At 45.5% G+C, this 27,880-nt stretch overlaps 1 protein-coding gene across 1 annotated transcript in view; it reads left to right on the plus strand.

The window, feature by feature from the left end:
- Positions 1 to 13,731: 13,731 nt before the first annotated feature.
- Positions 13,732 to 27,880, plus strand: part of LOC308307234 (rho GTPase-activating protein 21-B-like) — a gene marked incomplete at both ends in the record, with an annotated part of 201,546 nt that continues 187,397 nt past the window's right edge. Inside the window, one exon of the mRNA XM_080752407.1 lies at positions 13,732 to 13,815. Within this exon, the coding sequence (XP_080608533.1) occupies positions 13,732 to 13,815 (84 nt within the window). The remainder of the gene's footprint in view (positions 13,816 to 27,880) is intronic.

Genomic DNA, 27,880 nt, shown 5'->3' on the forward strand with positions numbered 1-27,880 from the left:
ATTAAGGTTCGGCGATAAGCCAAAATATTGCAATCGTCTTCCCAAAAGTCGCCTCTCCACAGCCTGACTGCCCGAGTTATACTTCCCCGTACAGCACAGCAGGTTTGGCTTTGAAAGGAGCAGATCTACAAGCTCACAACACGTCGCATCCGCGACGCGTTCTGAGCTTTTAGATCTGCACTGTCGGGTTACCATAGTAACGGTAGCTACTTGGGCTTTTAAAACACAGACTGCTGTGTGTGAACAAACCAGAAGAGAGACGGAGACGGGTAATCAGATCGTGTACAGTGATTAACTCACGTCTGAAATTGCAGCGATTGAGTGCTGATATATACAGGTTTTAGTGACAAGACTTGACAGAAAAGGTTATAAAATCGGCGACGGGGCACAACGGGGCACGGGCGAGTCGGCGCAACGCAGTGGGAAAAGTAAAAGATAGTTTCATTTTCGCTTTTAGTCCACGCGCTCCGCCTGTAATCCGTATGAATAAAAAACAAAATGCCACAAGGTACTACTGCCACAACACAAGGTATGTATTAACATACTTGTGTTGTGTGGATTACAGTCAGAGAAGGTTTACGCTTCTCCGTGCTCCCTACTACGAGGCTGCTGCTGTGTCTGTGTAGACTCGAGTGACGTATGTGGCTTCCAAACCATAGACGTTCCAAACCTGTGGTACGCGGCCCAGAGCAGAGCGGCATGGAGCGCATGCGGTCCTCGCCTCTCCCCCGTTTTAAAACTCGCTTGTTTTCAATAAAAAATAGACTATTTTGACCGCGGTAAGGACCCTGACACCGCGGTAGGCCTCGGTATACCGCGGTACGGCGGTACGGCGGTACGGCGGTACGGCGGTTACCGCCCCCAACCCTACTGCTACGGCGATTGCGTCATAGCAAATGTACTTCCGCCTAGCAGAGCCGTCCTGAAAACCGTACCTGCTTAAAATCCCTATTACTTCCAGCGAAGCTCCTGTGCTGTCCTGTCCCCTTGTGTTCAGTTCAGCGCTGAAGTGATGATGTCAGGCAGACCCCATGTGCCAGCAGCGCTGTTTACCCTGCTCTGGGAGACCCCGGCCTAAAACAACACATGGGACCCTGGCTGGCTGACATGTGGGAAAGGGGCAGGTGGTTCCTTCCATAGAGACACAGAAAGGTAGACGCCTCCTTCATCTCTGGGGCGTACATTATGCATTGCGGGACTCGCCGACCGGGCGTTTCCGCTTGGTTCCTTCTTCCACGTGCGTCACAGACCACGGAAGTTGGTGGGCCAAGCAGAGGCAGGTGGGGGCGGGTATCTTTCTACACAAAAAATATATACATTTAAACTAGCCGATCTACAAGCACAGAATGCCTCGCATCGCGAGGCGTTGTGTGCTTGTAGATCGGCTATTTTCACTAATTTAATGCGACAGTCTTGTACGACGAAGCAGGGGCTTTAATTTACGACAAAAACGTACAAATTTGAAGATGCAAGGTTAGTGTTACATGGTAAATGGTGCATTTATATAGCACCTTTATCCAAGGCGCTTTACATAAAGATTGTGCATTACATTCACCCATTACATTCACACACACATTCACACACAGATGGCAGAGGAAACCATGCAAGGCACCAACCTGCTCACCGGGAGCAACTAGGGGTTCAGAGTCTTTGCTCAAGGACTCTTCCACACTAACTCTGGGGGATCGAACTGGGAACCCTCCCGTGTTCCAATGACGGTTTCTCTACCCCTGAGCCACTGCCTCCCAAAAGTGCTGATGAACTGGGCTGTTCCCCTCGAGGGTGCGGGGTGGGAGGGGGGGTCTCCCTCCCTTTCCCTCTCTCTTCTCCTCACACTCCCTAATGACAGACAGTTCAACCCCCCCCCCCTCTCTCTCCTTGTGAGCAGCAGTGATGCTAGCCACGCTGGGATCATTCAGACACAGCTGCTCCACACTCATTAGAGGAGCAGGGAAGACAACAACACCACCAACGCCCCAGATATAAGCCTGCTTTCTCTCTCTCTCTGTGTGTGTGTGTGTGTGTGTGTGTGTGTGTGTGTGTGTGTGTGTGTGTGTGTGTGTGTGTGTGTGTGTGTGTGTGTGTGTGTGTGTGTGTGTGTGTGTGTGTGTGTGTGTGTGTGTGTGTGTGTGTGTGTGTGTGTGTGTGTGTGTGTGCGCGCGCGTGCGTGCGTGCGAGCGAGCGTGCGTGCGTGCGAGCAAGTGAGTGTGTCTGTCTTCCTTCGCTCTTGTTTTCCTCCATCTGTGAATGTGTTGCTTTGTCTCACTTTCTCTCCCCACCTTGCACTCTGTTGCTGTGATAATCTGGCTGTCTCTCTTCCTCTCTCTCTCTCTCTCTCTCTCACTCTGTATGTCTCACTCTCTCTCTCACTCACTCTCTCTCTGTCTCACTCTCTCTCTCACTCTGTCTCTCATCTCACTCTGTCTCCTTCTGTCTTTGCCGTGTATAGAACAGTGGTTCTCTAACTTGTTCACATGTCAAGGACCCCCAAGAAGACCTGTATTTGGACCACGGGACCCCCCCCCCCCCCCCCCCACACACACACACACTTAAAAAGTGCAGCATTATTTTTTGCATTTCCTATATTTTTCAAAACATTTCGGCCATTTGAAAACGTATTGTGAGCTTGTAGAACGTTATACATTTGAAAACATGTGAAATGGGACATTCTGCCTAATAGTTTCTACTTTTTACTTACATTTTGATACCAATGGTTTTGTTCAAGTAAATGTTGAATTGCAGACTTCTATTACTTATAACAGAGTATTTATACATTGCAGTATTGATACTTTAACTCAAGTAAAACATGTGAGTAGTTTTTCCATGCTGTATTGATCAGGCTCGCTCGTCCAGGCAGAGAGAGAGAGAGAGAGAGGGATGGGCAAACTAGTGCTGTGCACTCTACTGGCACTGTTGCCATGTCTTCTCATTATAAGCAACCTTGGGCTTGTTTTTCTGTAAAGTAGCTTGTAAATATTTGCCGTTGCGTTAAAAAAAGAATAGCTCGTTTCTAAAGTGTAGTTGTTATTTGGGCTGTTGTTTTTTCATGTCAGGCCAGATTAATTTGCATTTGTCAGTGGAACAAAATAATGGAAAAACATTTTGTGCCAGGGACCCCCATTGAAGATCTGCGTTCTTATATAAAATGTTTCAAAAATATTTCCCCTTTTTTCCACTCTCCAATATATATTTTTTTAAATAGCCGATCTACATGCGCACAAAGTGCCTCGGTTTAACGCATTTTGAGCTTGTAGATCTGCTATTTTCGAATAGGCGACGTGTACAAGTGGTAAAACTTAGCCTGTAGTCCCTCCGTCTGGGATTTCTTTTCATAGACCTGGATTGCTCATTTCTGTTGCATATATCTGGCAACACTGGGTCTAGTGTACCAATTCACTAAATATAGAATACAGTGCTCCGCTCAGTCCGTAAGCCCCCCTCACACAGCCCCCCTCACACAGCCCCCCCCCCCCCCCCCCTCTCTTTCCTCCACATGCTTGTCTTTCACCCGTCCTCTATTCCGATGCCTTTTCAGCCATGCTATATTTAACCAGCGGAAAGACCAACGTCGCGAGGGTGTGTGTGTGTGTGTGTGTGTGTTTGTGTGTGTGTGTGTGTGTGTGTGTGTGTGTGTGTGTGTGTGTGTGTGTGTGTGTGTGAGAAGGGGTGCACTCGTATGTCATAACTCTGCAGGAATCACTGCACGTTCCCTCTCCCAACAGCCTCCGTACCAGAGGATATGACTAGTATTGTCATAGTATTGGAGCAGCGCTGGTCGGGACAGTGTAGTAGTTTCTGGGTCAGGGGTAAATTAAAGCTATATGATGGAACAGGCGGTTAAGTTAAGTGTGGACGTGTGCTGAGTGTCCGCGGAGGGCTGACGTTTCGGTGGAAAAGTATGAGGTGAAATGACAGGCCTGGTCTGCTCTGGTCTGAGGTTATTTTCCACACGCTGACTCTGGGTACATGTTCTTTATAAGTGGACACGTGTTTCCATAGTTTGGTCAGTTCATTTTCATTATATGATGAGATCACTTTAAAAAAAAAAGAATGTGCAGGTGGAATTTTTAATTCCAGAGTCTCTCCAAAGTTTTTTCCAGAAAAAGAAAAGACTGTATCATCGTCGTGGGCGGCAGTGGCTCAGGGGTAGAGTGGCCGGTAGAGCGGCCTGACTAGCAGCCGAACTAGGAACTGCAAGGTTCCCAGTTCGATCCCGGGTTCAACCCAAGAGTTAGTGTGGAAGAGTCCTCGAGCAAGACTCTGAACCCCCGACTGCTCCCATTGAGCAGGTTGGTACCTTGCAGGGTTTCCTCTGCCATCGGTGTATGAATGTGACAGTGTGTGAATGGTTGAATATAATTTAATGCACAATCTATGTAAAGTGCTTTGGAATAAAGTGCTATATAAATGCACCATTTACCATTTTATAGTTTCCTCGTCTGAACCAGTGGTTCCTTGAGGTGGTCCCCAGCAACATTAGTTAATACAGCGTCACGCTCATTTGAACCCCTTTTGTCCATATTTTATACATTGGCTATTAAAAAATCACACCCAGTATGAAGTGAGCGTTGCTATCTATGAGTTAATTTCATTAAGTGTCTCACGAAGCTTGGCCAGTGTGACCCTGGGCGTACAGACAGACACGGACAAACGGACATAGCCAGATGTAGGAGCGGTTAGCTCCTTACGGCAGCGCTGCTCAAACACAGCAGATGTACAAGCTCACAGCGCGTCACTTTTGTGCAGAGATGCAAGCTTGTACATCTGCAATTTGTTTTGGTCTGCGGGCCAAATATATAAATATATTTAAATTTGGGGATCCTTGACATGAAAAGAACATTAGAACTATGTTATAACGTTGTCGAATACCTCGATATTGATATTACTCACCATATTAGTAAAAACTATTTCATTACATAGTTTTTAATATTTTCTGCTTTAGGTCCACTGCCTGCCTAACCCAGAAAATGTGTGTTTGGGTGTTTGGGTGTTTGGGTGCAGTTGGTCGGTGACGTGTCATCAATCAAAGCGCGTGACAGAATACTTCTGATTTGCATACATTTGAAAGGCAAATGTGCATCGTTTGTTTGGGACTGGTTTGGTTTAGGATCGACATGAGGTCCCTGCACTGTCCAGCATTACAACACACTGACCTGACCATGACCCACACACACACACACACACACACACACACACACATACACACACACACACACACACACACACACACACACACACACACACACACACACACACACACACACACACACACACACACACAGGAATGTCCTCTCAGTGATTACATCACCATGTTGCTCAGGTTGGCATCGCTCTTCTTTAAGCCGGATTTATGCCTCGTCATACAGACTGGCTTGTCTCTACAGCCTGTAGATATCTATTTTAATACAATAACCTGTCTCTATAGCCTGTATATATCTATTTTAATACAACATCCTGTATATATCTATTTTAATACAATAACCTGTCTCTATAGCCTGTATATATCTATTTAATACAATAGCTTGTCTCTAGAGCTTGTATATATCTATTTTAATACAATAGCTTGTCTGCAGTTGGTATATATCTATTTTAATACAGTATCTTGTCTCTACAGCTTGTATATATCTATTTTAATATAATGGCTTGTCTCTATAGCTAAGATTTCCGTTAAAATATTTCACTTAAAAAAAACACACAAATTAAAAGGTTTTCCAGACTTTGAGAACCACTGCCTTCTACATGGAGAGGAGGGGGAGAGCAGAGGGGAGAGAGATAAACAAATGTAAAAACTAAAAACAAAGCCTTTCTCTTTCCCCCCCCCCCCCCTCCCCTCTATTCTGACGACTTGGATCACAACCACTATGTGCATCAGCCTGGATGGATGCACCCAGCCCCCCCCCCATCCCCCCCAAAGGCGGGTCAAATGGAGGGGTGGAAGTGGGGTGTTTGGGGGTGGGGGTGCAGCCAGACGGGCAGAGTAGAGAGAAGCTGGTATCCATTACATTACATACTGTATCTGCTGCCCTAGGCAACGTCTGAGTGTCTGTCTGTCTGTCTGTCTGTCTGTCTGTCTGTCTGTCTGTCTGTCTGTCTGTCTGTCTGTCTGTCTGTCTCTCTCTCTCTCTCTCTCTCTCTCTCTCTCTCTCTCTCTCTCTCTCTCTCTCTCTCTCTCTCTCTCTCTCTCTGTTTCCTCTCGCCACTCTCCAGACATGACATCACTGCTGGGGCGGAGGAGAGCCCCGATACATGTAGAGAGACAGAGTAGATATGAACCAGTAAGACTCCCTAATCGGGAGATAAGCGTCCGTCAGGTCGATTTTAGGGCAAAATCTGTAGGGGCATTGTCCAAAAATGTGTTCGAAAAAAATCGGCCTGATGGTGGCGCTATATGGGACAGATCCATGTTGATGACATGAGTGTAGACATACTGTGTGCCGATTTGCGTGATTTTAGGGCAAAATCTGTAGGAGCAGTGTCCAAAAATGTGTTTGAAACAATGGGCCTGATGGTGGCGCTATATGGGACAGATTCATGTTGACGGCGGACGCGTGGGTACCGGCCCCGGCTCTCCCGGTCGCTCCTAGCCCGAGTTCCGGCATTTTATGTGCGCTGCAGTGGCGGGGGTCCTCCACTAGGGGGTGCGACCACTTTTGCATCCATTCTGGAGCACCAGGAGTCGGTTGTCCCCGGGAATTCCCAGTGAACAGCCCCATTTGGGTGGTCATTTGGTCATTTTTGCACTTTTTGGCGGCGGTGGAAGGGGGTCCCTGGGGGTCTCTGGAGTTCCGGGGGTCCCTGGAGGGGTGGAGGTTGTGGATTGGCAGGCAAGGAGTGTGTGTGTGTTTGGCATGGATTGGGGCAACAGTGGCGGAGATATGAGTAGGGGAAAAGTGTGACGTGATGGACAGACTGACAGACTGACAGACAGCCGGTGGAGGTTTTGGTAGTAACTGCAAACAATACATGTAGTCTTTAGACACCGAGTAGATATGAACAAAACATGTAGTCTTTACGAGATTACATGTTGAGGTCCTTTAGTATCCAATTCAACTTGTAGGAGTTGAAGCTGAGGTTACATTCAGTCCCACAGATAAATATTGTGAAAATAACTGATCTAGCTTGTAGATCGGCAAAGCCAATGGAGGGAAAGCCGTTTATCGGCATTATATCGGCTATCACGATCACTGCACCGATCAATCAGCACATCTCTAACTAGAGACAACAGCTCTAACTAGAGACTCCAACATGATAATTCTCTGACTGTCTGCACTGTGTGTTTGTGAGTGAGTGAGCGCTGCTTGCATGTGTTGTGTTTTAATGACACAGCCTCATACGGTGGGTGGGGTGGGGTGGTGGGGTGGTGGTGGGGCGGGGAGTGCTACCCGGGCATCATATCTGGATCCCTGGTGGATGATGGGCATCGCACAGGAAACCACATTATTTCCTGCCCAGCGGCGGCTGTGGAAATGAACAAGAGCTCCCTGATGAAGGAGTGATTTCATGAATGGTTCAGAGCAGAGTGGAGAGGAACTCCTGAATGGTTCAGAGCAGAGTGGAGAGGAGATCCTGAATGGTTCAGAGCAGAGTGGAGAGGAGATCCTGAATGGTTCAGAGCAGAGTGGAGAGGAGATCCTGAATGGTTCAGAGCAGAGCGGAGAGGAGATCCTGAATGGTTCAGAGCAGAGAGGAGAGGAACTCCTGAATGGTTCAGAGCAGAGCAGAGAGGAGATCCTGAATGGTTCAGAGCAGAGAGGAGAGGAGATCCTGAATGGTTCAGAGCAGAGCAGAGCAGAGCAGAGAGGAACTCCTGAATGGTTCAGAGCAGAGCAGAGAGGAGATCCTGAATGGTTCAGAGCTGCCCTGTAGTGTCTGCCTCTCATGAGCCTGCATTTCTCTCACTGCTCTGCTCCCATTGGCTCTGGAGGGCTACGTGAATGTGGACTTTATCCATCTGAAATGGTTTAGTGTTGGTCTAGTTTAAGTCGACTAAACATACGTTTCTAGGCGACTAAATGTACAGTTGATTTGGTCGTCTAAAGGTTATTTTTGGCGGGCCGTGATGGCATCGAAATGGCATGCTGAAAACAGCCGATCGACTTGTAGATCTGCTATTTTCAGAGCGCAACCAAACATAAAATGACTTGACATTTTAGTCTAGCTTTTATTTGTTGACTAAATTGTTTTTATTGTGTTTTTATTCCGTTTTCATCAGTGAAAAAAGGTTGTCGACAAACATTTTTCGTCATAGTTTGAGTCAACGCAATCAACACTGGTACAGAGGCGGGCACATAGAGGAGGAAATGACTACCATTTATAATAATTAAACAGGGCAGTTATGGGTTGGATGGGTTTTATAAGAATTAAACATATAGTTAAGGGTTGTATGGGGTTGTAATTTAAAGCAGAACTGGCCACCGGTAATCAAGGAATTATAGCAACACCTCTCTTTCAGGTTAATACTTGTGGCGGGAGGAGTAGCCTAGCCTGCTGGTTAGCCAAAGCCATGGATTAAAGTTCTCTGATTAAACTTCTCAGTCGCCAACACTGAAGTCAGTCATTTTGATTCAATAGAAGCCAGCATGTTGCACAGCACAAATAGCCGATCTACAAGCTCTCAATGTGCATTGAGAGCTATTTTCTTTATTATTTTAAGATGAGAGCATTTGAAGTGGTCTAACAAGCAATGTGTTCAGAACCATCTTCCATAAATTCCTAATAGTCGGGATATTTAATTAAAAGATTACAGAGTCAATCTTTGATTTCTTCACCCGAATGGGTGCAAGCTCACACGCTTGTATATCTGTTATTTAAAAAAATATATATATATTTTGACCAGATTCTATACATTTCTTCTAAGTCCTTCTTCTAAATCAGTGGTTCTCAAACTCTTTTCATGTCAAGGACCCCCAAAATTACATGTATTTGGCCACGGACCCCCATCTCAAAATATGTTGTTCCAGGGACAACCCCAGAAGCAAACATTTGAGTCACAAACGTTCACTTTTAAAAAGATATATTCAAAGATTTGCAAAGACAAAAAAAAACAATAGCAGATCTACAAGCTCAGGGGGGAAACCATCTCTATCTATGAACTGTGTGTCCCAGACTGGCTGACAGGAAGGAGTTAACATCATGTCTCTGTTCCAGAGACAGAGATGAGTTAACCTCAGCATGCACAACACACGCATGCGCTGTCTGCCTTGTTTTGATCAGGAGGGCGTGAGACATTGATTTACTCTCTCCCTTTCTCTCTCTCTCCGTGTGTGTGTGTGTGTGTGTGTGTGTGTGTGTGTGTGTGTGTGTGTGTGTGTGTGTGTGTGTGTGTGTGTGTGTGTGTGTGTGTGTGTGTGTGTGTGTGTGTGTGTGTGTGCACGTGTGCACGTGCACCCACCCAGTGAGCGTCACCCGATCCATAACTCCACATTGATTGGATTATATTGACAGCAGGGGGTGTGTCCGATGATTTTACTTTCAACTGCTCTATTCCTGTCATGTGTGTAGGCTGTCCAACACACACACACACACACACACACACGCACACACACACACACACACACACACACACACACACACACACACACACACACACACACACACACACACACACACACACACACACACGTTACATACATGTTACACTGTTGCTTTGTGTTTCACACAGATTTCATACTGTAGATGGCTTCATTGACTTATCATCAGTGTTGTGTAAATTAATGTTTTTGTTTAGTTTGTTTCAGACATTTAACTATACTTACTTAACCTTAGTAAATCTGTACTTGGTTTGATCCCTTTCCCCCTCTACACCAACCTCTAAAGTTGCCGAAAATACCAGATCTACAAGCTCACAACACTGAGCTTGTAGAGCGGCTATTTTTGGGAAAATGTTCCACCCCAGGTTAATGGATTTTGACACAATTTCTTTTGTCACAATAATCGTGATATGAGATTTTCATATCGTCCCATCCCTTAATCCCCAGCCAGGATACTTTTAGGGGAGAGAACAGCAGATCTCTGCTTCCCATTTGGCCACTTGTCATGTTTTGTCTCTCCTAGCAGTAGAAACATACGCGTCCCATTCATGTCATTCGCCGGGGGGGACGCATATCTTAAACGTGCCCTTGTATGTAGCGAGTCAAGACCATGTGCACGTCGTACTGCATACATAGTGAATTATGCATGGCTGTGGTGAATACAGTATGTCTAGCCCATTTAATCCGAGAACGCACTATTACTTTTACCATCATTTTATGCTTTAGCTAGTGAAAAATGGCAGATCTGCAAGCTCACAGCGCAGCACCGAGTGCCAAGCTGCAAGCTTGTAGATCTGCTATTTTGGAAAAATTGGAAAAAGTCTTTGAATATATTTGACCCGATTCTATAAATATATATATATCTATAAAAGTCTTCTAAATCCTTTCAAGGTTTTTGAAAAAACGCATGTTTCTACGTCAGTGGTTCTCAAACTTTTTCCATGTCAACCCCCATCTCAAAATATTACGTCACAGGAAGCAAATATTTGAGTTACAAATGTTTACTTAAAAAAAATACACATTTTCATGATTCATTTAAAAAAATAGCAGATCTACAAGCTTGCGTGCCGCACTGCGAGCTTGTAGTATATCTGCTATTTTTCAAAAGTTAAAGCTGGAATTTATGTCTGAAGTAGTTAAAATCTAGAGTGAAACATGCAGGTGTGAAAGGTCTAGTCTCCAGACTGAGTTATGAGAGGAGTTGTCAGGCTGATCTAATTCCACTCATCTCTGATGACGGTGGTGTTCTATCTGTTGCATAACTCTGTACACGCGACCGGCGACACCAGCCATCTCAGAAGACTTGGACTTGATCACACAAGTCTTATGTGATTATTCTTAGGTTTCTTTTCCACTCCTGTTCCTCCACTGTCTTTGTTTCGTCATGGATTTGACTGCATCAGCCTCGACTACAGCTCTGTCATGCTTATTTCTTGAACATTTGTATATCGTAAATCATATCATCATATCATCCCTTAGAGGTCTGTAACTCTGAGAGTGTACAAATGGAACCAAATGTCCATTCGGTTCCATTTTTTACACACATGGGAGGTCCTTGAAATTAAGAATCGAGTAGTTGCCTAAATGCTGGTTCTAATACTAATGTAATGCATGTGGTCTGGGCCAGAACAGTACATTATGGACTTGCCAGCATTAGTGTGTATCAGGGCATTCACAGAATATTCTAATATCAATTCACTATTTGACTACTGTACATCAAAGCCGATTATTCGCTGATATTCATTTTAATATAATGTTTCTTTTTTTGGGCAATGTATCTACAGCAGACATGCGGTGGTGAGCTCTAGTGTTGGTATTTCTCCTAATCCATTCAGAGAGAGAGAGAGAGAGAGAGAGAGAGAGAGACAGAGACAGAGACAGAGAGACAGATAGAGAGAGGCTTCATACAAAGCGTGCAACCTGAGTGAATTGTTGCACTTACAGTGCATTATTAAACATTTATGAACGCGTTAGCCTCCTTCCTTAGGCTGCTGTACTCGTCTTGGTCTAATTGGCTGCGGCGTTGTTAGTTATAAACGTGGGTTTTTACTTTTACTTAGTACAGGACTGACTGGCTAAACAGCTAATGTCCTGATCCCGTGCTCTAAGACGGCAACTCTACCCCTGAGCCACTGTCGCCCCTTAAACGGCTAAACCGCTAATGTCCCGATCACAACCACCTGGACGTCCCTGGACATCAAAGGCTGGTGAGCAGAGAGGCAGACAGACTGTTTACGGGGCGTCCAGTGGGTCCTCACCACCTCTCTCTCTCTCTCTCTCTCTCTCTCTCTCTCTCTCTCTCTCTCTCTCTCTCTCTCTCTGCTCTCAGTCGCTGCTAAAAAATGCATTTCCTGCATTCTTCCTCTCTCTTCCTAAAGGCTTCACTTCCCTTTGACATGCCGCAGCGCAGCAGAGATCACCGAGGGGAAGTCTTTTAACTGGATGCTCTTTTATCGCAATCAGCAGCCCCCCCCCCCCCCCCCCACACACACACACACACCACACACACACCACCCCCCACTCCACCCCCCACCCTCCTCAGGGTGGGGGGGGGGGGGGGGGGGGGTGCTGCAGAACTAACCTGGCCTCATTCGCGAAGCGTGTCCCCATTCAAAGCAAACGTGGAGTTTTTGCAGAGTAATGACATAAATAACGAGAGCGAAAGAAAGCGAGAGACAGAGAAAGAGAGAGAGAGACATAGAGAAAGAGAGAGGAAGAGAGCGCCGCATTGCCAGCAAAGTGCTGAGTCACTCTCAGGAGTTAGCAGACGCAGGCTGCAGGATGCTGCCTAGCCTCTCCTCTGCAGGTTCTACATCGTCGTAAGACACATACAAGATGCTACTGTCCTTTACATGCGACAGAGGGGAGCCCGCTAACTACCTGCTGATCACCAGCAGCCCTGACTTTTAAGGCGCTCAACCTTACCTTCCCTCTCATCTTGGACCGTGTGTGTCGAGGAAGGACGGGACGACGGACGGACGGACAGACAGGCGAGCGACATCGAGGCTCGGGCCGAGATCCAAGACCGGGGAGTGTCTGTCGGTGCCATCCTGTCCGACTCTCATCCTTGTCGTCTGTGAGTGAAGGGCTGAAGGCATAGACACCATCCTCCTCCTCCTCTTCCTCCGAGAGCTGGGTACCGCCGCTGAGACAGGCACTGGGAGGCACCCGCCATCAGAGAGAGAGAGAGAGAGTCTAAAATACAGAGGAGGGAAATAGCCAGAGAGAGATTGAGAGGGACAGAGACGGGACGGGACGTGAGATAAACTAGAGTACAAGACCGATGCGGAGGAAGATGAGGAACCTGCTTGGTCAGTCTGCGGGACTCCTCTTGGGACTCATCTTCTACTTCTGGTCCCCTCCTGGTCATGGTGACGACGTCTCTCATTGCAGCTCGCCGAATGACCGGACACTAGACTTGTACAGTTGCCAACAGCATACTATTTTTTTGCTCGCGCTGCTGCTGCTGTTTTAGAGGAACTCATCCTCATTGTCGTGAGAGGTTGTTTTTTTGGCAGTTTCTTTTGGGGAGGGAGGGGTGGCATATTCTTCTCCTGCGGTACACGGTACTGCGTCTGTCTTCTCATTATCGCAGATAACCGGATACTAGACTTGTACAGTTGGCAACAACGTTTTATTTTTTTTCTTCTGCTGCTGCTACTGTTTCAGATGAACTCATCCTCATCGTCCTGAGAGGTTGTTTTTTTGCAGTTTCTTTTGGGGAGGGAGGGGTGGCATATTCTTCCCCTGAGGTACAGTGCTGCGCTCTCTTCTCATTATCGCCGATGACCCGATACTAGACTTGTACAGTTGGCAGCAACGTTTTTATTTTTTTGCTTCTGCTGCTGCTACTGTTTCAGATGAACTCATCCTCATTGTCCTGAGAGGTTGTTTTTTTGGCAGTTACTTTTAGGGAGGGAGGAATACGCTACTGCGTCTGTCTTCTCATTAACATACTGCTCCTAGGACGTCCCGTAGCCGACGGGGAACGCAGTAGGACCCAGAACCTCCTCCTCATGCCTCCTTCCTCCCCCCTCTGCTCCCCTCCTCCACCCTCCCCCCACCCAGACATCCCCACCCTGGGTCAGGGTGGCGTCAGGCAGCGCGGCAGACCACGGGGCTCCGCCGGTAAAGAGGCGATCTGAGGTGAACGTGTAGCGGGGTCGGTTTGGAGTCTGGATGGTTATAGCTTCATATCATCATGGCTCACCTCAAGGTCCTAGACTGTGTGATCAACAACAACTGGGGCCAGATCTGTGATCTCTACTGCGCCTGGAACAACCAGGTGAGTTGGTTTGGCCTTGAACCTAGTTTTATTCTTACTAGAGGTTCGGGCTGCTATACTTACATTGCGCCGCCAATCTGAGCGATATGTTGTAGGTCTCATGGTGTCAGTGACTTCGTTAAATCGTCCGAGTACCCCGATGTACCCGTCTGTGTCCCTTTTGTGCGCTCAACGGTTGGATTTCAAATCCCAACTTTAGTCGGGATAGGCACCCTGTGTGTTAAAGGAGTAGTTCACCCCCCCAAAATGACTTTTTCTATTCAAAAACCTGATTCTACAAAATGTACCCCCATTGATTCTGGAAGGGGACCAAAACAATGGGGTTACATTTATTGTAATCACATCTGTGTCTTAGAAATGCGACAAAAAAACTAAAAAATATTATTGAACTCAAGTCTCCATGGCGTGAGTAATCAATAGAAAAAAAAATCTTTATAATGTTGAACTACTCTTTAAATGATGTTCGGAAATGGGTAAAAAGATAGTTTTGCCTTTTGCCCCGCCTCACCAATACTAGATGGCAACGCTACAGTGTGCCTTGGCACCATCACCCAGCTCCACCCATCACCTCAGCTCCACCCAGCTCCCTGTGCCGTGCCAGCTCTCTGGAGCCTTCCAGGAAAGGCATCCCTGACACTGGGGTATTTATAGAAGGTGTTCATGTCACTGTGCTTGATATGGAGCTGGAGACATGTGGACTGACTGACTGACTGACTGTCTGTCTGTCTGTCTGTCTGTCTGTCTGTCTGTCTGTCTGTCTGTCTGTCTGTCTGTCTGTCTGTCTGTCTGTCTGTCTGACTGGCTGGCTGGCTGGCTGCTGGCTGGCCTGACTGTCTGACTGACTGGTACACTGACCCTCTAGTTGTCCCCTGGTCCCTGCACACTCCTGCTGGGTGCCTTATGCAGCCTGAGGGGACTCAGGTCAACTACTGGCTGCCTTATGCAGTGTGAGGGGGGTGTGTGTGTGTGTGAGTGAATGAACCTGCTCATTTCTAAACCAAATTACATCAATTACTTGACTAGCAGTAACTGTTATTGAATAGAAAGCAATGTTTTTTTTTTTTGCCATTATGCTGTTTTATTTTGAACATATTGGCATTGGAACTGGACTTTTGATGTCAATTTTGCTGTAGTCAGTGGAAGTGGGTACTTGGCTTCTGAAATCAGTGTAAAGGGGGTACTGCAAAAATATATATATATATTAAGAACAACTTACTGTATGCAGCCTGTTGTGGCTCGGGTCAACAACAAAGTCCTACAGTACAAACCAAGGACTCCCTAATCGGGAGATAAGCCGACAGTAAGGTCGCATGTATACACGCAGCCTCATGGTGGCGCTAGAGCAGGGGACATGTGAGAAATCAGGGGTGGAGGTTGTGGTTTGCCAGCCATGTTGACGAAGATTGATGCTTGACATGCTTGTATTGAGTTTGTATTGATTTGCAATAGAAAAAATAAGAAAAAAACATTTTTTTTTATCACTCGCCAAATCCATTCGTTTCTGGAATATGATCTTGCTGCAGCGGGGTTGACACTAATGTCTCAAAGTCACTTGCCCGTTGGGCAAGGTACAGGTCATGTTCTACTTGCCCAAAGGTCATGCCCACTTGCCTGAAAAGTAAATTATCCATTAATAAATAATGATAGGTAAAATTTGAATTATCGTTCAATTTAAACACTTTTTTTCTTTTTCACTTTCTGTGGCTGTGCAGACCAGAAGACATGTTCAGGTGTTTAGACATATTAGACAGATATCTTGTGTTGTGTTTATAGACGGTTGACTCTTAAATGAGCCTAACCCTAACCCCAACCTGAAAGCAAACTTCACCTGCCCGAAGATTTTATGATTTTATTTACCTGCCGAGGGCAGGTGGGCAAGCTTTAAGGGTCAATGCCTGTTGCTGAGTCGGCTCATCTGCCCTAATCCCAGATTTCTGACTGGTTAAGTTGACGGTGGTTTGATGTGTAGAGGCTGTGCTCTCCTCTCCTATAACACCCGGGGATGTAAAGAATAAAAAAGGGGGGTGGAGGGGTCCGTGGCCCTTCCATGTTCCTGGGATGACGTCTTCGTGTGTGAATGCAGATATTCTCCCGCTCACATACAGTTCTCTTTGTGGGGCTTTTATCTGGTATGGATGTCCACGCTTGTCCTCTCCGTGCTCAGAAGTCAAACTCGGCACCCTTCTCCCTTCAACCGCATATCATCTCCTTCATGGCTGTTTCACTGAAAACCTCCTCCAACAGAAAGTTCATTGTTTGGTGCATTTTTCTCCCTCACACCATTTTTTTCTTTTTTTCTCCATATTTCTGTGGAATGCCTGCAGTGAGCAGAGAAGCAGTCTTTAGCTGGTATGTCACAGCTATGCAGCAACACGGCCCTCCAGCTTTGCCCACTTTTCCCTAATTTAAGTCATTTAAACCGGGAACGCATATCATTCTGTGTCACACTTGTTAACCAATTCTTTGTTATACTTTGGCTATTGAAAAATAGCAGATATACAAGCTTACAGCGCGGCACCGAGTGCCACGCTGTGAGCTTGTGTATCTGCTATTTTTGAACGGTGCAAGTCTTTGAATATTTTTGACTCGATTGTATAAATGTCTTCTAAATAGTCTCTCCGAAAACAAAACCTTTCTTCGGAAAGTTCCGACTTTCCGACGTGCAGATTTTCCGAACTCTAATTCGAGGTAAATCTTTTCAGAAGTCGCGAGTGGCGTCTTTTTGTAGTCGAACCGGAGCTTCCCGACGAAAAGTTTGATTTCGGAGAAAGTACCTTTTTTTGAAAAACGCATGTTTATACGTCGGTGGTCCTCAAACTTTTTTTCATGTCAAGGACCCCCTAGAATTATATGTGTTTTTAAAATATTATGTATCAAGGACCCCCCCAGAAGCAAATATTTGAGTTACAAAATCTCGATTTTTCAAAAATAGCAGATCTACCAGCAGTGCCGTGCTGTGAGCTTGTAGATCTGCTGAAGCATAAAATAATGTTTAAAGCGGTTCAGATCTTAACGGGACACAGATATTGCCTTTCCCGGTCCAAATGGGTTAACCCATTTAGGGTTAGAATTATTGAATGTTTTAACCAGTGAAAAATAGCAGATCTACAAGCTCACAGCGCGCTGCGAGCTTGTAGATCTGCTATTTTTGAAAAAGTTGTGAAAATGTGTGCAAATCTTTGAATATATGTATTTTCAAAGCGAACGTTTGTAACTCAAATTTTGCTTCTGGGTGGTCCCTGGAACTAGATATTTTGAGATGGGGGTCCGTGGCCAAACAAATATAATTTTGGGAGTCCTTCACGTGAAAAGTTTGAGAACCACTGACATAGTAGTCTCTCAAGAACAGACTAACTGAGCTCCAGTTAAGTGAAAAGGACCTTTTCTTTGACGATGGCTGGCCAGATTGCTGACATAGAAACATAGTTTTTTTCCAAAAATCTTAGAAGGATATAAAAGACACTTATAGAATCGGGTCAAAATTCAAATTTTCAAGATTTTTTCAAAAATAGCAGATCTACAAGCTCGCAGCGCGGCACTCGGTGCCGCGCTGTGAGCTTGTATATCTGCTATTTTTCAATAGTTAAAGCATAAAATATTGCGTCATAATGTGTTCAGGCCTAAATGGGTTAATTTTAGCAGTGCTGGAGATTGTTTTGCGTCCCAGAGCAGGACTGACAGGCCTCTGTGTTTCCCACTGTGAGTCCTCTGCTTGTCCCGGCCTCTGAAAACGGCCTTTGTTGTGTCAGCAACGCGGCGCGGCACGGCACGGCGCGGCACGGCACGGCACGGCACGGCGCTCTGCTGAGCCCTCATGAAATATTTAGGGACAAACACCTGGTGAGACACAGAGGCTGTTTCTGTCTCTCCTCACACCAGGGAGTCAACAACAAGCAGGGTGCTGCTCCATTAGATAGCATTATGACCTACACAGATTATGGGTTGTGAATCGTTCTTATGGTTCCCACAGTTGCATATAGTAAGGGCATTTTATCAAATATTTGACATATCTACAATTAATTCCAGGTACAGATTGACCCACTATAATTTTCTCCACCAACTTTATTATACACCTCAAAAGTTGCATAGATACAAATCTGAGATATCAGACATGTGTTTTAGATGTGGCACAGAAGAGGGCTCCTTTTTACATTGTACATGGCAATGTGTTAAGGTTAAAACATTCTGGTATGATCTCTGTGATACACTGGCTAACATTATAGATGCCCCCTTCCCATTAGACCCTGAACTTTGCCTATTGGGCAATTTCACCACCATCAGTGCAAATATAAGAAAACACAAAATAAAGTTTATCGAGGTGGCACTCGGAGTTGCTAGGAAATGTATTTCAATAACTTGGAAGTCTGACTCCCCCGTCCCCATTGCAAAATGGTTCGCAGAAATGAACAGCTGTGTTCCGCTAGAAAAAATTACTTATATTCTGAGAAGTCAAACAGGATTTGAGACTTTCTTGAAAATCTGGCAACCCTATTTGACCCATATGGAAACGTTGTCATTACCTGTGTCAGAGATGTTGTAAGTTATTTATACCTGCCTCAGTCTGGTCGGTTGCCTCCTGAAGCTATCTAATGTTTATACAGTATAATTGTCTCTTCTTGTTTTATTTTATTTTCTATTATTTCTTTTATGTACTATTATTTGTACTATGTTTATGTTTTGTTTGTATGTGGGTTTGTATGTGGGGTGTGGGGAGGGGGAATGGGAGAATTGTGTGTTTGTTGTGCATTGTATACTTTTGAGAAAATTGAAAATAAAAACAAAATATTCACAAAAAAAAATATTTGACATATCTGGTAACTAAATCGTTACCAAGAAATGTTTTCACCAATGTGTTTCTAAAGGTGTGTAATAACATGTACTAAAAGTTTGAAATTCAACTCCCGGGGGAAACCTCATAAAAAAGCTGCTGAAAGTTTGTGTCCCATTAACTTTACAATACAAGAAAAAAATACAAAAAATAAATTTGCTTTAAGTAGCATATGAGCGATCAAACTAGGGTTTTTTCATGATTCTTAATCCATTGCAAGCATTTGTTCTGCACAGAAAACATTCCTTTGTACTGAAAAACAGCCCCACAAAACTATGGTTTAGTGATGAGTCATCACTTTTCACAGTTTTGTGAGAGCTGTTTTTAGCCCAAGGAATGTTTTGCGTGCTTAATGTATAGTAAAGTTAATGGGAAATCTGAGAAACGAAGCAAACGACAAAACATGTGATGTCACGGGCCGGCTCACGGTGCATATAGTTGCGGTGTCCGTCTGAACGCTGGATTAAATGTGAGACATTTTAGGGTTGTACAATTAATCGTTTTTAAACCGAAATCGCGATTTGGAACCACGCAATTAGCAAATCGCAAAGGTGCATAATAATCGCAAAAGTGATTTCTGTGTGACGGTGGCTCCCCTCCTCCGTCCCCTGCACACATGTGAAACTTATGGTGTGTCTTAGGGTGCATTTTTTTTTGCCTTGATGAAATTAAGGCAGCGACATACTTTCTTCCTTGACAATAATGAGAGGCAGACAATACCATTACTGAGATCTTTCATCGCAATCGCAATATTACTCTGAAAAATTGCAATTAGATATTTTCCCAAAATCGTGCAGCCCCTTCCCTACAGACCGGTGTCGAGTAAACGTGGCCTTAGAGCGAACACCGGTGGTGAGGCGAGGTCAGTGTGTGATTGCCCGCAGGGTCTTCATCATGATTGTCCGTGGCTCTCCTGCTCTTTGTCTAGAGAAGTGGTAACACGGCACATGGGGGTTAAACTGGAGTGTTTGTCTGTCAGGGGAGGCCACGGCGTGTCAGAACCCCGTCCTGTCAATCTCAACCCCCCTGGCTCCTCAAAGAGAGAGCTGTGATTAATAATTCATAGATGAGAAAACCAATTATAGCGGAGCTTCACGCGCATCTGCGGGGGTCCCTGGGGACACTAATTGGCCCACCTGCTCTCTGGCTCCGTGGGGTTGGGGGGTGTTTTGGGGGGGCTAAGGTGGTGGTCTGGGGTCGGGGTGTGAGCACGGAGGGGTCTATTCAGGCCTGTCAGTCTCTCTCTCTCTGTCTCTATCTATCCTCTTTGTCTGTCTCTATCCTCTCACACTGAGCATTAAGTGAGCCAGGTGCTCTAAGATTATAATTATGACTACAACGAAAGTCAAACACGGCACGGTTCATTTTGACGACCAAAACTACGACTGGAAAATGTCCGTTGACTACCTCTTTCCACTGACGAAATCTAAGCAAAACATAAAACATAAGAAAACTATCCCTAAATATATTGCCAGTTTCTTCGATGAATAAAAACTAGCGTAGACTAAATGTTAGGGAGGGACTAGTGGAGAAGAGATCTAGTGGAACTAAAACACATCGTATGCTTGGTTGTGCACGGATGTTGCGCTCCGTAAATAGCTGATCTACAAGCTGTTTTTGGCACGTATAAATCAGGCATGGCAACGGCATCAAGGCCTGCCAAGATATGTCTTGACTAAATGAAGTCTGTAGATTTAGCTGACAAAAGTCTTATAGTGAAACTAGGGTTGTTCGATTAATCGATTTTTAATCGTAACCCGGTTTTTTTCCTTTGGAAGATTTAAAAAAATGGAAATCGTAAAATCGATTTTCACTTTAATTAGGGAAATTCTTACTCATTGGAGCCTTGCACGCGCAAAAAGTACACAGCCCCGTCCTCCTAAAGCAGGACGACAAGGTCCGACACCAAATTAATACTACTTTCTATCTGATGTGTAATTTCTTTGATGCGCGTTTAGCGCACGTCAGACTGAGCAGAGTTCACCAGCGCACTGCGCTCACTCGCGATGGTTCAAGCAGCAAACAGAACAAAACGCTGCTGAGCTGGTAAACTTACTTACTTGTTGTAGTTTGAAAGAAGCTTATTAATTCTGTGTTACCCACCTACTGACTGTAGTCTACTCCTAGTCCTACTGTCCCTGTCACTGTGTTAATTTTGCGTCGGGAAGCGAAGCGCTTCGCCTCCGTTAAGTCCGTTTACAATCAGTCAACATCTCCGTGCATGAGTGGTGCAGGGCAGGGGCGTAGCCAGGAATTACATTTTGGTAGGCGAAATGCCTACCAAAATGCCTCACCAGCCTCCAAGAGCTGGCTTGTTTTGGCTGTTTTGTCACTCACTATTGATAATGAAACACTAAGGACGCTAAGTTGTATGTGATTGTTGCACAACTAAAGTTATTATTATTAATACCCTTATTGTTTTATTGCATTTTGCTATTTGGCTATATAAAAAAAATCAAAAAATGAAACAATAATGAAAAAAAAAAACATTTCCTTGCATTTTTTAAATGAAAACAAAATAGTTGAAACAATGTATTATTCTTTTAACAAAAAATCGAAATCGAAATCGAAAATCGGGATTTCAGAGAAAATAATCGAGATTTTATTTTTTGGCCATATCGAACAACCCTAAGTGAAACTAGACTAAAAATAAAACTAGACAAGAATGACTGAAATGTGACTGGCATTTTACTCTAACTCAAAATACTTTTGGACTAAAAAATAAGAAAGTCTGTCTAAAAAGTCTGCACTGAAACACAGCAGCCATACTCTGAACAACAATGCGTTATCATTTGGTTTCGTATCACCAGCGAGTCGTCATCACCTGCTAGTTGTTATATTTATCACGGAACACAGCATCTCAGTAAACAATTGTCTGCTGCAACAACACAGCCATCAGTTCAGCCATTGTGTCTAGCAGCTACTAGCCTCATTGCCCTGTGGCCCACGCACACCCCTCCCCACACGGACCACACCCCCACAGCGGGGCGGCGGCGCTCCAAGCCCCCCGAGAGATGATGACATGAGGGGGAGAGAGAGTGATATAATTGATGAGGTTGTGGTCGGTGGAGAGTTGGAACTCGTGTTGTTTTACTAACACCGAACAGAGAGACAGCGGCTTATTGCCCTCCCTGTTAGTTTAACTCTCTCTCTGTCTCTCTCTCTCTTCTCTCTCTCTCTCTCTCTCCTTCTCTCTCTCTCTCTCTCCTTCTCTCTCCGACTCTGTGTCTTTGTCCTTCTGTCCGTCTCTCCGTCCGTTCCCTCCCTTTGTGAGGGAGGCATTCCAGGCTGCCGGCCTTGTACAATAATGCCCCGATATATTAGCATGTGAAAGAAACCCAGGGGAAGGAGAGAGAGCAATGCGGGGAGAGAGAGACAGAGAGAGAGAGAGAGAGACAGAGAGAGAGAGAGAGAGAGAGAGAGAGAGAGAGAGAGAGAGAGAGAGAGAGAGAGAGAGAGAGAGACAGAGAGTGTAGCACAGTCATAAACAGACACCAGAACAGCAAAGCACATGTGGCAGACGGTCCCTCAAGGGAAGACTTTTCCTCCGCAAAAGTAAAAAAAAACAAAAAAAAACATATTTTATTTGGTCTCTTTGTTGCTTTGTTTAATTTGACCATTCATAGTAGTATAACTGTAGCAGTAGCAGCATCATGTTGGATGGTCAATATTTGAGCACATACTTCTTAGAAACTAACTCAACACTGTTTGAAAAGGCTGGGGACAAAAAAAAAAAAAAAATCTTGCTCAACACTTGGCCTACTTTTCAGTGCCAATCGAGGTACTTTCCGGCAGTTTTCTGGGTTGCTTCAAACGCCACTGAGCCAGTGATGCATATCGGACCAGTTAGCCATATGGAGACCCCTGGTACCCATATATGGAGATCCATGTATACTGTAAATGGAGATAGGCTGTGAGACTCTAAACCTGCTTACTCAGTTATTCGTTATGTCAAAGTCCTATGACGTCTAACACATCTGACATCATACATACAATCCCTTTTATGCCCATATATGGATATCCCTGTCTGTAGAATCAGCCACACATATATGGGCTGTCTTCTTCCGTCTACGACCTGATACAAAAGTAACTAGAAGCAGCAAGTTGTCACTTTGTGTAGGATGTTACAGGACCCAGCTGGGTGTAATGGTAGCCAGGGCCTGGGCATGTGGCCAGTGGCCATGATATGTATCAAACATTGTGCGGTCTGCACGTGAAATCCATGTCCTTCATATTGTTGCATTTCTCAGTGTGGGAGTTTTCCATGAGATCGAGAAAAAAAACATCACATACACCTGTTTGGCTGAGAAATAGGCCATAGCAGTGGCCATGGTTTTCTGGTGCCACTACAAAATCTGCAATTTGTTTTTCCCATAGAGATTTACAAAATACTTATGATAATTATTATTATTTTAAGCCTAGAACCAAGCCATCCAGGATCCTGTTGGAAAAATGAATGGACAATGTATTTTTTCATTTTTTTTTCTTTTAGTAGTGTAAAAAACATCACAAGGATGCAGCTGGGACGTATCATCAGTGATGTAGCCTGGGGTCGACGGGTGTTTCGGGTCTCGCAACATCATACACCCTCGCCCAGGTGACCCAGCCGGGGTTGATCAAGTCCCGACTTACGTCCCAGTAGCTATCCACGATCAGTCCTATTAGGGAAAGACAGGGTCACTCAATGTGCAGCACCGGAACTACTCTGCCAGGATTGGGGAGCCATTCTGGCGCGTGGAAGAACTAGGCTCTATGGGTTGACTCCTGGCCGGGCTCCTCCTACGTCTTACCAGGTCCTCCCCTGCTCTCACCAGGTTCAGAACCTGTGCGTTGCACCAGACCCCAATCCAAACATTCCATTCAGCTGCTGCAGTTGAATGGCCCTCCTAAAGGCCTCACCGTGGATTTGTTGGGCTTCTTCCTCACGGAAGACACAGGCTGGGGCGCTAACCCAACCTGCTCCCGGGTGCCGTCTAAATTCCGGCCGTCAACCGAGTCTCCGGTGGTCACCAAACTATTCCTGGTTGTCACATAGTCTATTCCTATGAGCCACTATAAATAGAACTAATAGTGTAAAAAACATCACAAGGATGCAGCTGGGACGTATCATCAGTGATGTAGCCTGGGGTCGACGGGTGTTTCGGGTCTCGCAACATCATACACCCTCGCCCAGGTGACCCAGCCGGGGTTGATCAAGTCCCGACTTACGTCCCAGTAGCTATCCACGATCAGTCCTATTAGGGAAAGACAGGGTCACTCAATGTGCAGCACCGGAACTACTCTGCCAGGATTGGGGAGCCATTCTGGCGCGTGGAAGAACTAGGCTCTATGGGTTGACTCCTGGCCGGGCTCCTCCTACGTCTTACCAGGTCCTCCCCTGTTCTCACCAGGTTCAGAACCTGTGCGTTGCACCAGACCCCAATCCAAACATTCCATTCAGCTGCTGCAGTTGAATGGCCCTCCTAAAGGCCTCACCGTGGATTTGTTGGGCTTCTTCCTCACGGAAGACACAGGCTGGGGCGCTAACCCAACCTGCTCCCGGGTGCCGTCTAAATTCCGGCCGTCAACCGAGTCTCCGGTGGTCACCAAACTATTCCTGGTTGTCACATAGTCTATTCCTATGAGCCACTATAAATAGAACTAATAGTAGGGTTGCCCTCCCTGTTAGTTTAACTCTCTCTCTGTCTCTCTCTCTCTTCTCTCTCTCTCTCTAAACGTTGGTTATTTCACTTTTATCATTTTGCTGCAGAAATAAATAAACGCATCTCAACATGATAACCTTCTCAATATTATTCTCTCCATGTAATTCATCCATGTGATTGGTCAGTGGAGTCCAAGCCGCTTCTTATCTTAAGGGGGGAGTTTCCCCGTTTGGACGCAGCGTGTGGAAGGAACACGTTATTCCAACCATAGACATAGAAAGGTAGACGCCTCCTTCGGCTAGGGGGCGTATGCATTGAGCAACTAAGGGAATCTTCGTCGCTTCCGTGTTCATTGCTTCCACGTGCGTCACACATACGGAAGTCGGTAAGCCAATCAGAGGCAGGTAGGGGCTGGTCTTTACGTATGCAGCCTATGAGAACAGCTAAGCAGCGCAACATCGGAACTGGCTCTGTTGTATTGAATTGTGGTCCTTGGATAAGTCACGGAAAAGACACGCTGTGATTGGCCAGTAGTCACTTTGACTGACAGCGTTCCGTTAGTTTTTTCAGGAAGTCCGGAGTAGAACTTTTGCACATCGCTCCAATTAACTGCAGAGGCGAACGAGGCATCTAGCTCTTTATATCTGTGATTCCAACCAGTTCCTTTCCCCTCTCATCAGGCCCAGGGGGGAGGCACTAGAAAACCCTCGCCCACTGCCCTATTGGTTTGAAATGATGCTCTTCCACTCTCACGTCTACCTCTAACTGTTCTGGCAATTCACTCAACTGCCAGAATACATGCTCCATCAGGGACGTGCTGGCCATTGGGAAAAGCGGGACAACTCCCGAACAGCCGGTTCATTCCCGGCCGGTCCAGGCCGGCCATTAGGAAAAAAATAAAAATAAAATGTCGGCCTTCGTTCCATTTTGGGGGCTTGGCGGCCAAAAAAGTAAATTGTCACTGTTGGGCAGAAACCTTATATCTCCAAGTTTCAAATGATTTCGCAAAGTAAAGCCCTGCTTCATCATACAAGGCCGTTGCACAAAAGTAGTGAAAACAGCCGATCTACAAGCACACAACGCCTCGCGGTGCGAGGCGTTGTGTGCTTGTAGATCGGCTGTTTTCACTAGTTTAAATCATTTTTAAAATGATAAATGAGAAACAAAGTTTTTGGACATCCACCCGACAACGACAGAAAATAACTCATGTACAGTAATTGGCCCACTGGCTTGTCACTTGTCATGATCTGAAATGGCAAATCTTTGAGTAGCAGCAGCGCTATAGTGAGAGATCTCTCTCTATAGCGCGCAATGAGGGCCTCTCCAACTCTTTTTCCCGGGCTGAATCAGGGGCCCAGCATGTCCCTGTGCTCCATGGAAGTGTGCCTGCAACACCTGCAGAGTACTATGTATGGAGATGATGCATCCATTCAGTGTGCCAACATGTGTAGATTTGAGCCTTTAATGGTTCATTTAAGCACTAGGATTTTCAGCATGGTCTGTCTCAGGTGCTATGCAGTCTGTAACTAGTAATAGTACATTCAGGTTCTCAGGAGAATAACTGCTTATCAATTATTAATCAATAATCCCTAACCCCTAAAAATAAAAATCCTATTATCCTGTCAAAATCGCATAATCATTTACCCTACCTTTTAAATATCCTTGATATTATTGACACACCTTCATTATTCTTCCAGACATATCTGATCTAGGTTTGATTTAATACATAATCTGGGATGTAAATGCATGTTTATGTGTTTTCTCATGGCAGTAAAGCTCCTTTGAATTGAACTGACCGTGGCCAGCTATCCTTCTAAAGCCGTGCTAGGCTGCACAATAGCACAGTGGTTCTTAACCTTTTCAGGCCGTGACCCCCAAAATAATCATATTTTAACTGGGGAGTGGGGACCCCAGCAGAGTTGAGGCATTACATCTTGTATAACATGGTTCTATTGTGAAAATGGCTGATCTACAAGCTCACAGCGCCTCACCGGCTATTTTCACAATTTCTGCCTCTAATATTTGACAATTTGTTTAATTTGTCATTTTAAAGGTATTAAAAAGTCCTCAAATTGTCACTTTAGAAATGTACAGATACCCTCTATGCTCTTAAACTTTATGTTGGTTTGTTTACTGTTGAGTGAGAAAATGACGTTGCACATTAATTTAATCATCTGGGGGCCTCCCAAAATAATTTGGGGACCCCTCCTGGGGGTACCGGCCCACAGGTTGAGAACCCCTGCACTAGCACAGCAGTGGACCACCTCACCTGCCCGTGACCACCGTACCGTACCGTACCGTACCGTACCGTACCGTACCGCTCAGCATGTGTGCTCGCAGCGAAGAGAGGGACGCGTGAGCAGACTGCTGATTCACCTCCCCCTCCCCCCCTCGCTCTCACTCGTGCAGTCACACACACTCGCCTGCCTCCGCTACACAGGAGGAATATGCCAGTCCGATATCTCGTTACTCTGACTACGTGGCTACGCGTGCGGTGTTAGCGCTAGAGATAGTCTTAGTAAAGGGGAGAGTCGGACGACGAAACGTCGGAAGTAACGGCCGGACTACACCAGAAAATGCGTGCGCTGACTGTCCATGCGAGTGTGTAAAGCCCCCGGCTACACCAAGCAAGGGAGTATTTGTGCGGGAGACCTGACGAGTCTGTGTGCAAAACGCACATGCGCTGTGTACAAAATAGAACCCATCCTATTTTTACAGCATGCATATTATCTGGATCTCATGCTATCCGTGAGCCTGGTGTAGCCAATATCATTCCAAACGCGCTCTGCGCAGGCAGTGCATTCTATGCACAGGCGCACGCAGTTGCGTGTTGAAAAGCCTTGGTGTTGTCCGGAACAATGCTATGAAACCCCCACTACACAGTAGTGTACCCTGTGATATTTTGTACAGTCAGTCCTCTCGACAAACTGTGCATTTTAATGAAACAAACAACTCTGGTGACAGCTTTGTTTTTCTTCCTAAAGGGCTTATAGCTCAGATGCACGACCAGCCACCTGTTCCTGCTGCTGCTAACTCCTCCTTACTGGAAGATGGAAGCTTTTCTTGGTGAGAGATGGATGGATAGGAGCTATTAATGCTACGCAGAGACACAGGGGAATGGGTAGACACAGAGATGAGGGAGGGAGGGAAGGAAGGAAGGAAGGAAGGAAGGAAGGAAGGAAGGAAGGAAGGAAGGAAGGAAGGAAGGAGGAGAGAGTGAAGCGTTGGGTGTTAACTGAATAAGACCGGGAACACATTATTTTATGATTTAACTAGAAAAATAAAATAAAAATTAAATAAAATAGCATATACAAGCTCACAGCACGGCACCGAGTGCTGCACTGTGAGCTTGTATATCTGCTATTTATGTCTTTGAATATTTGAACATTTTGACCCGATTCTACAAGTGTCTTCTAAATTCTTCTAAGGTTTATCTGAAAAAATCTGTTTCTATGTCAGTGGTGCTCAAAATTATTCATGTGAAGGACCCCCAGAATGATATGTATTTGGCCACGGACCCCCATCTCAAAATATGTTGTTCCAGGGACCACCCAGTAGCAAAAGATTTGAGTTACAAAGGTTTGGTTTGAAAATG

Source organism: Nannobrachium achirus (genome assembly GCF_963921795.1).
Source record: "Nannobrachium achirus genome assembly, chromosome: 21".
NCBI classification, from domain to species: domain Eukaryota; kingdom Metazoa; phylum Chordata; class Actinopteri; order Myctophiformes; family Myctophidae; genus Nannobrachium; species Nannobrachium achirus.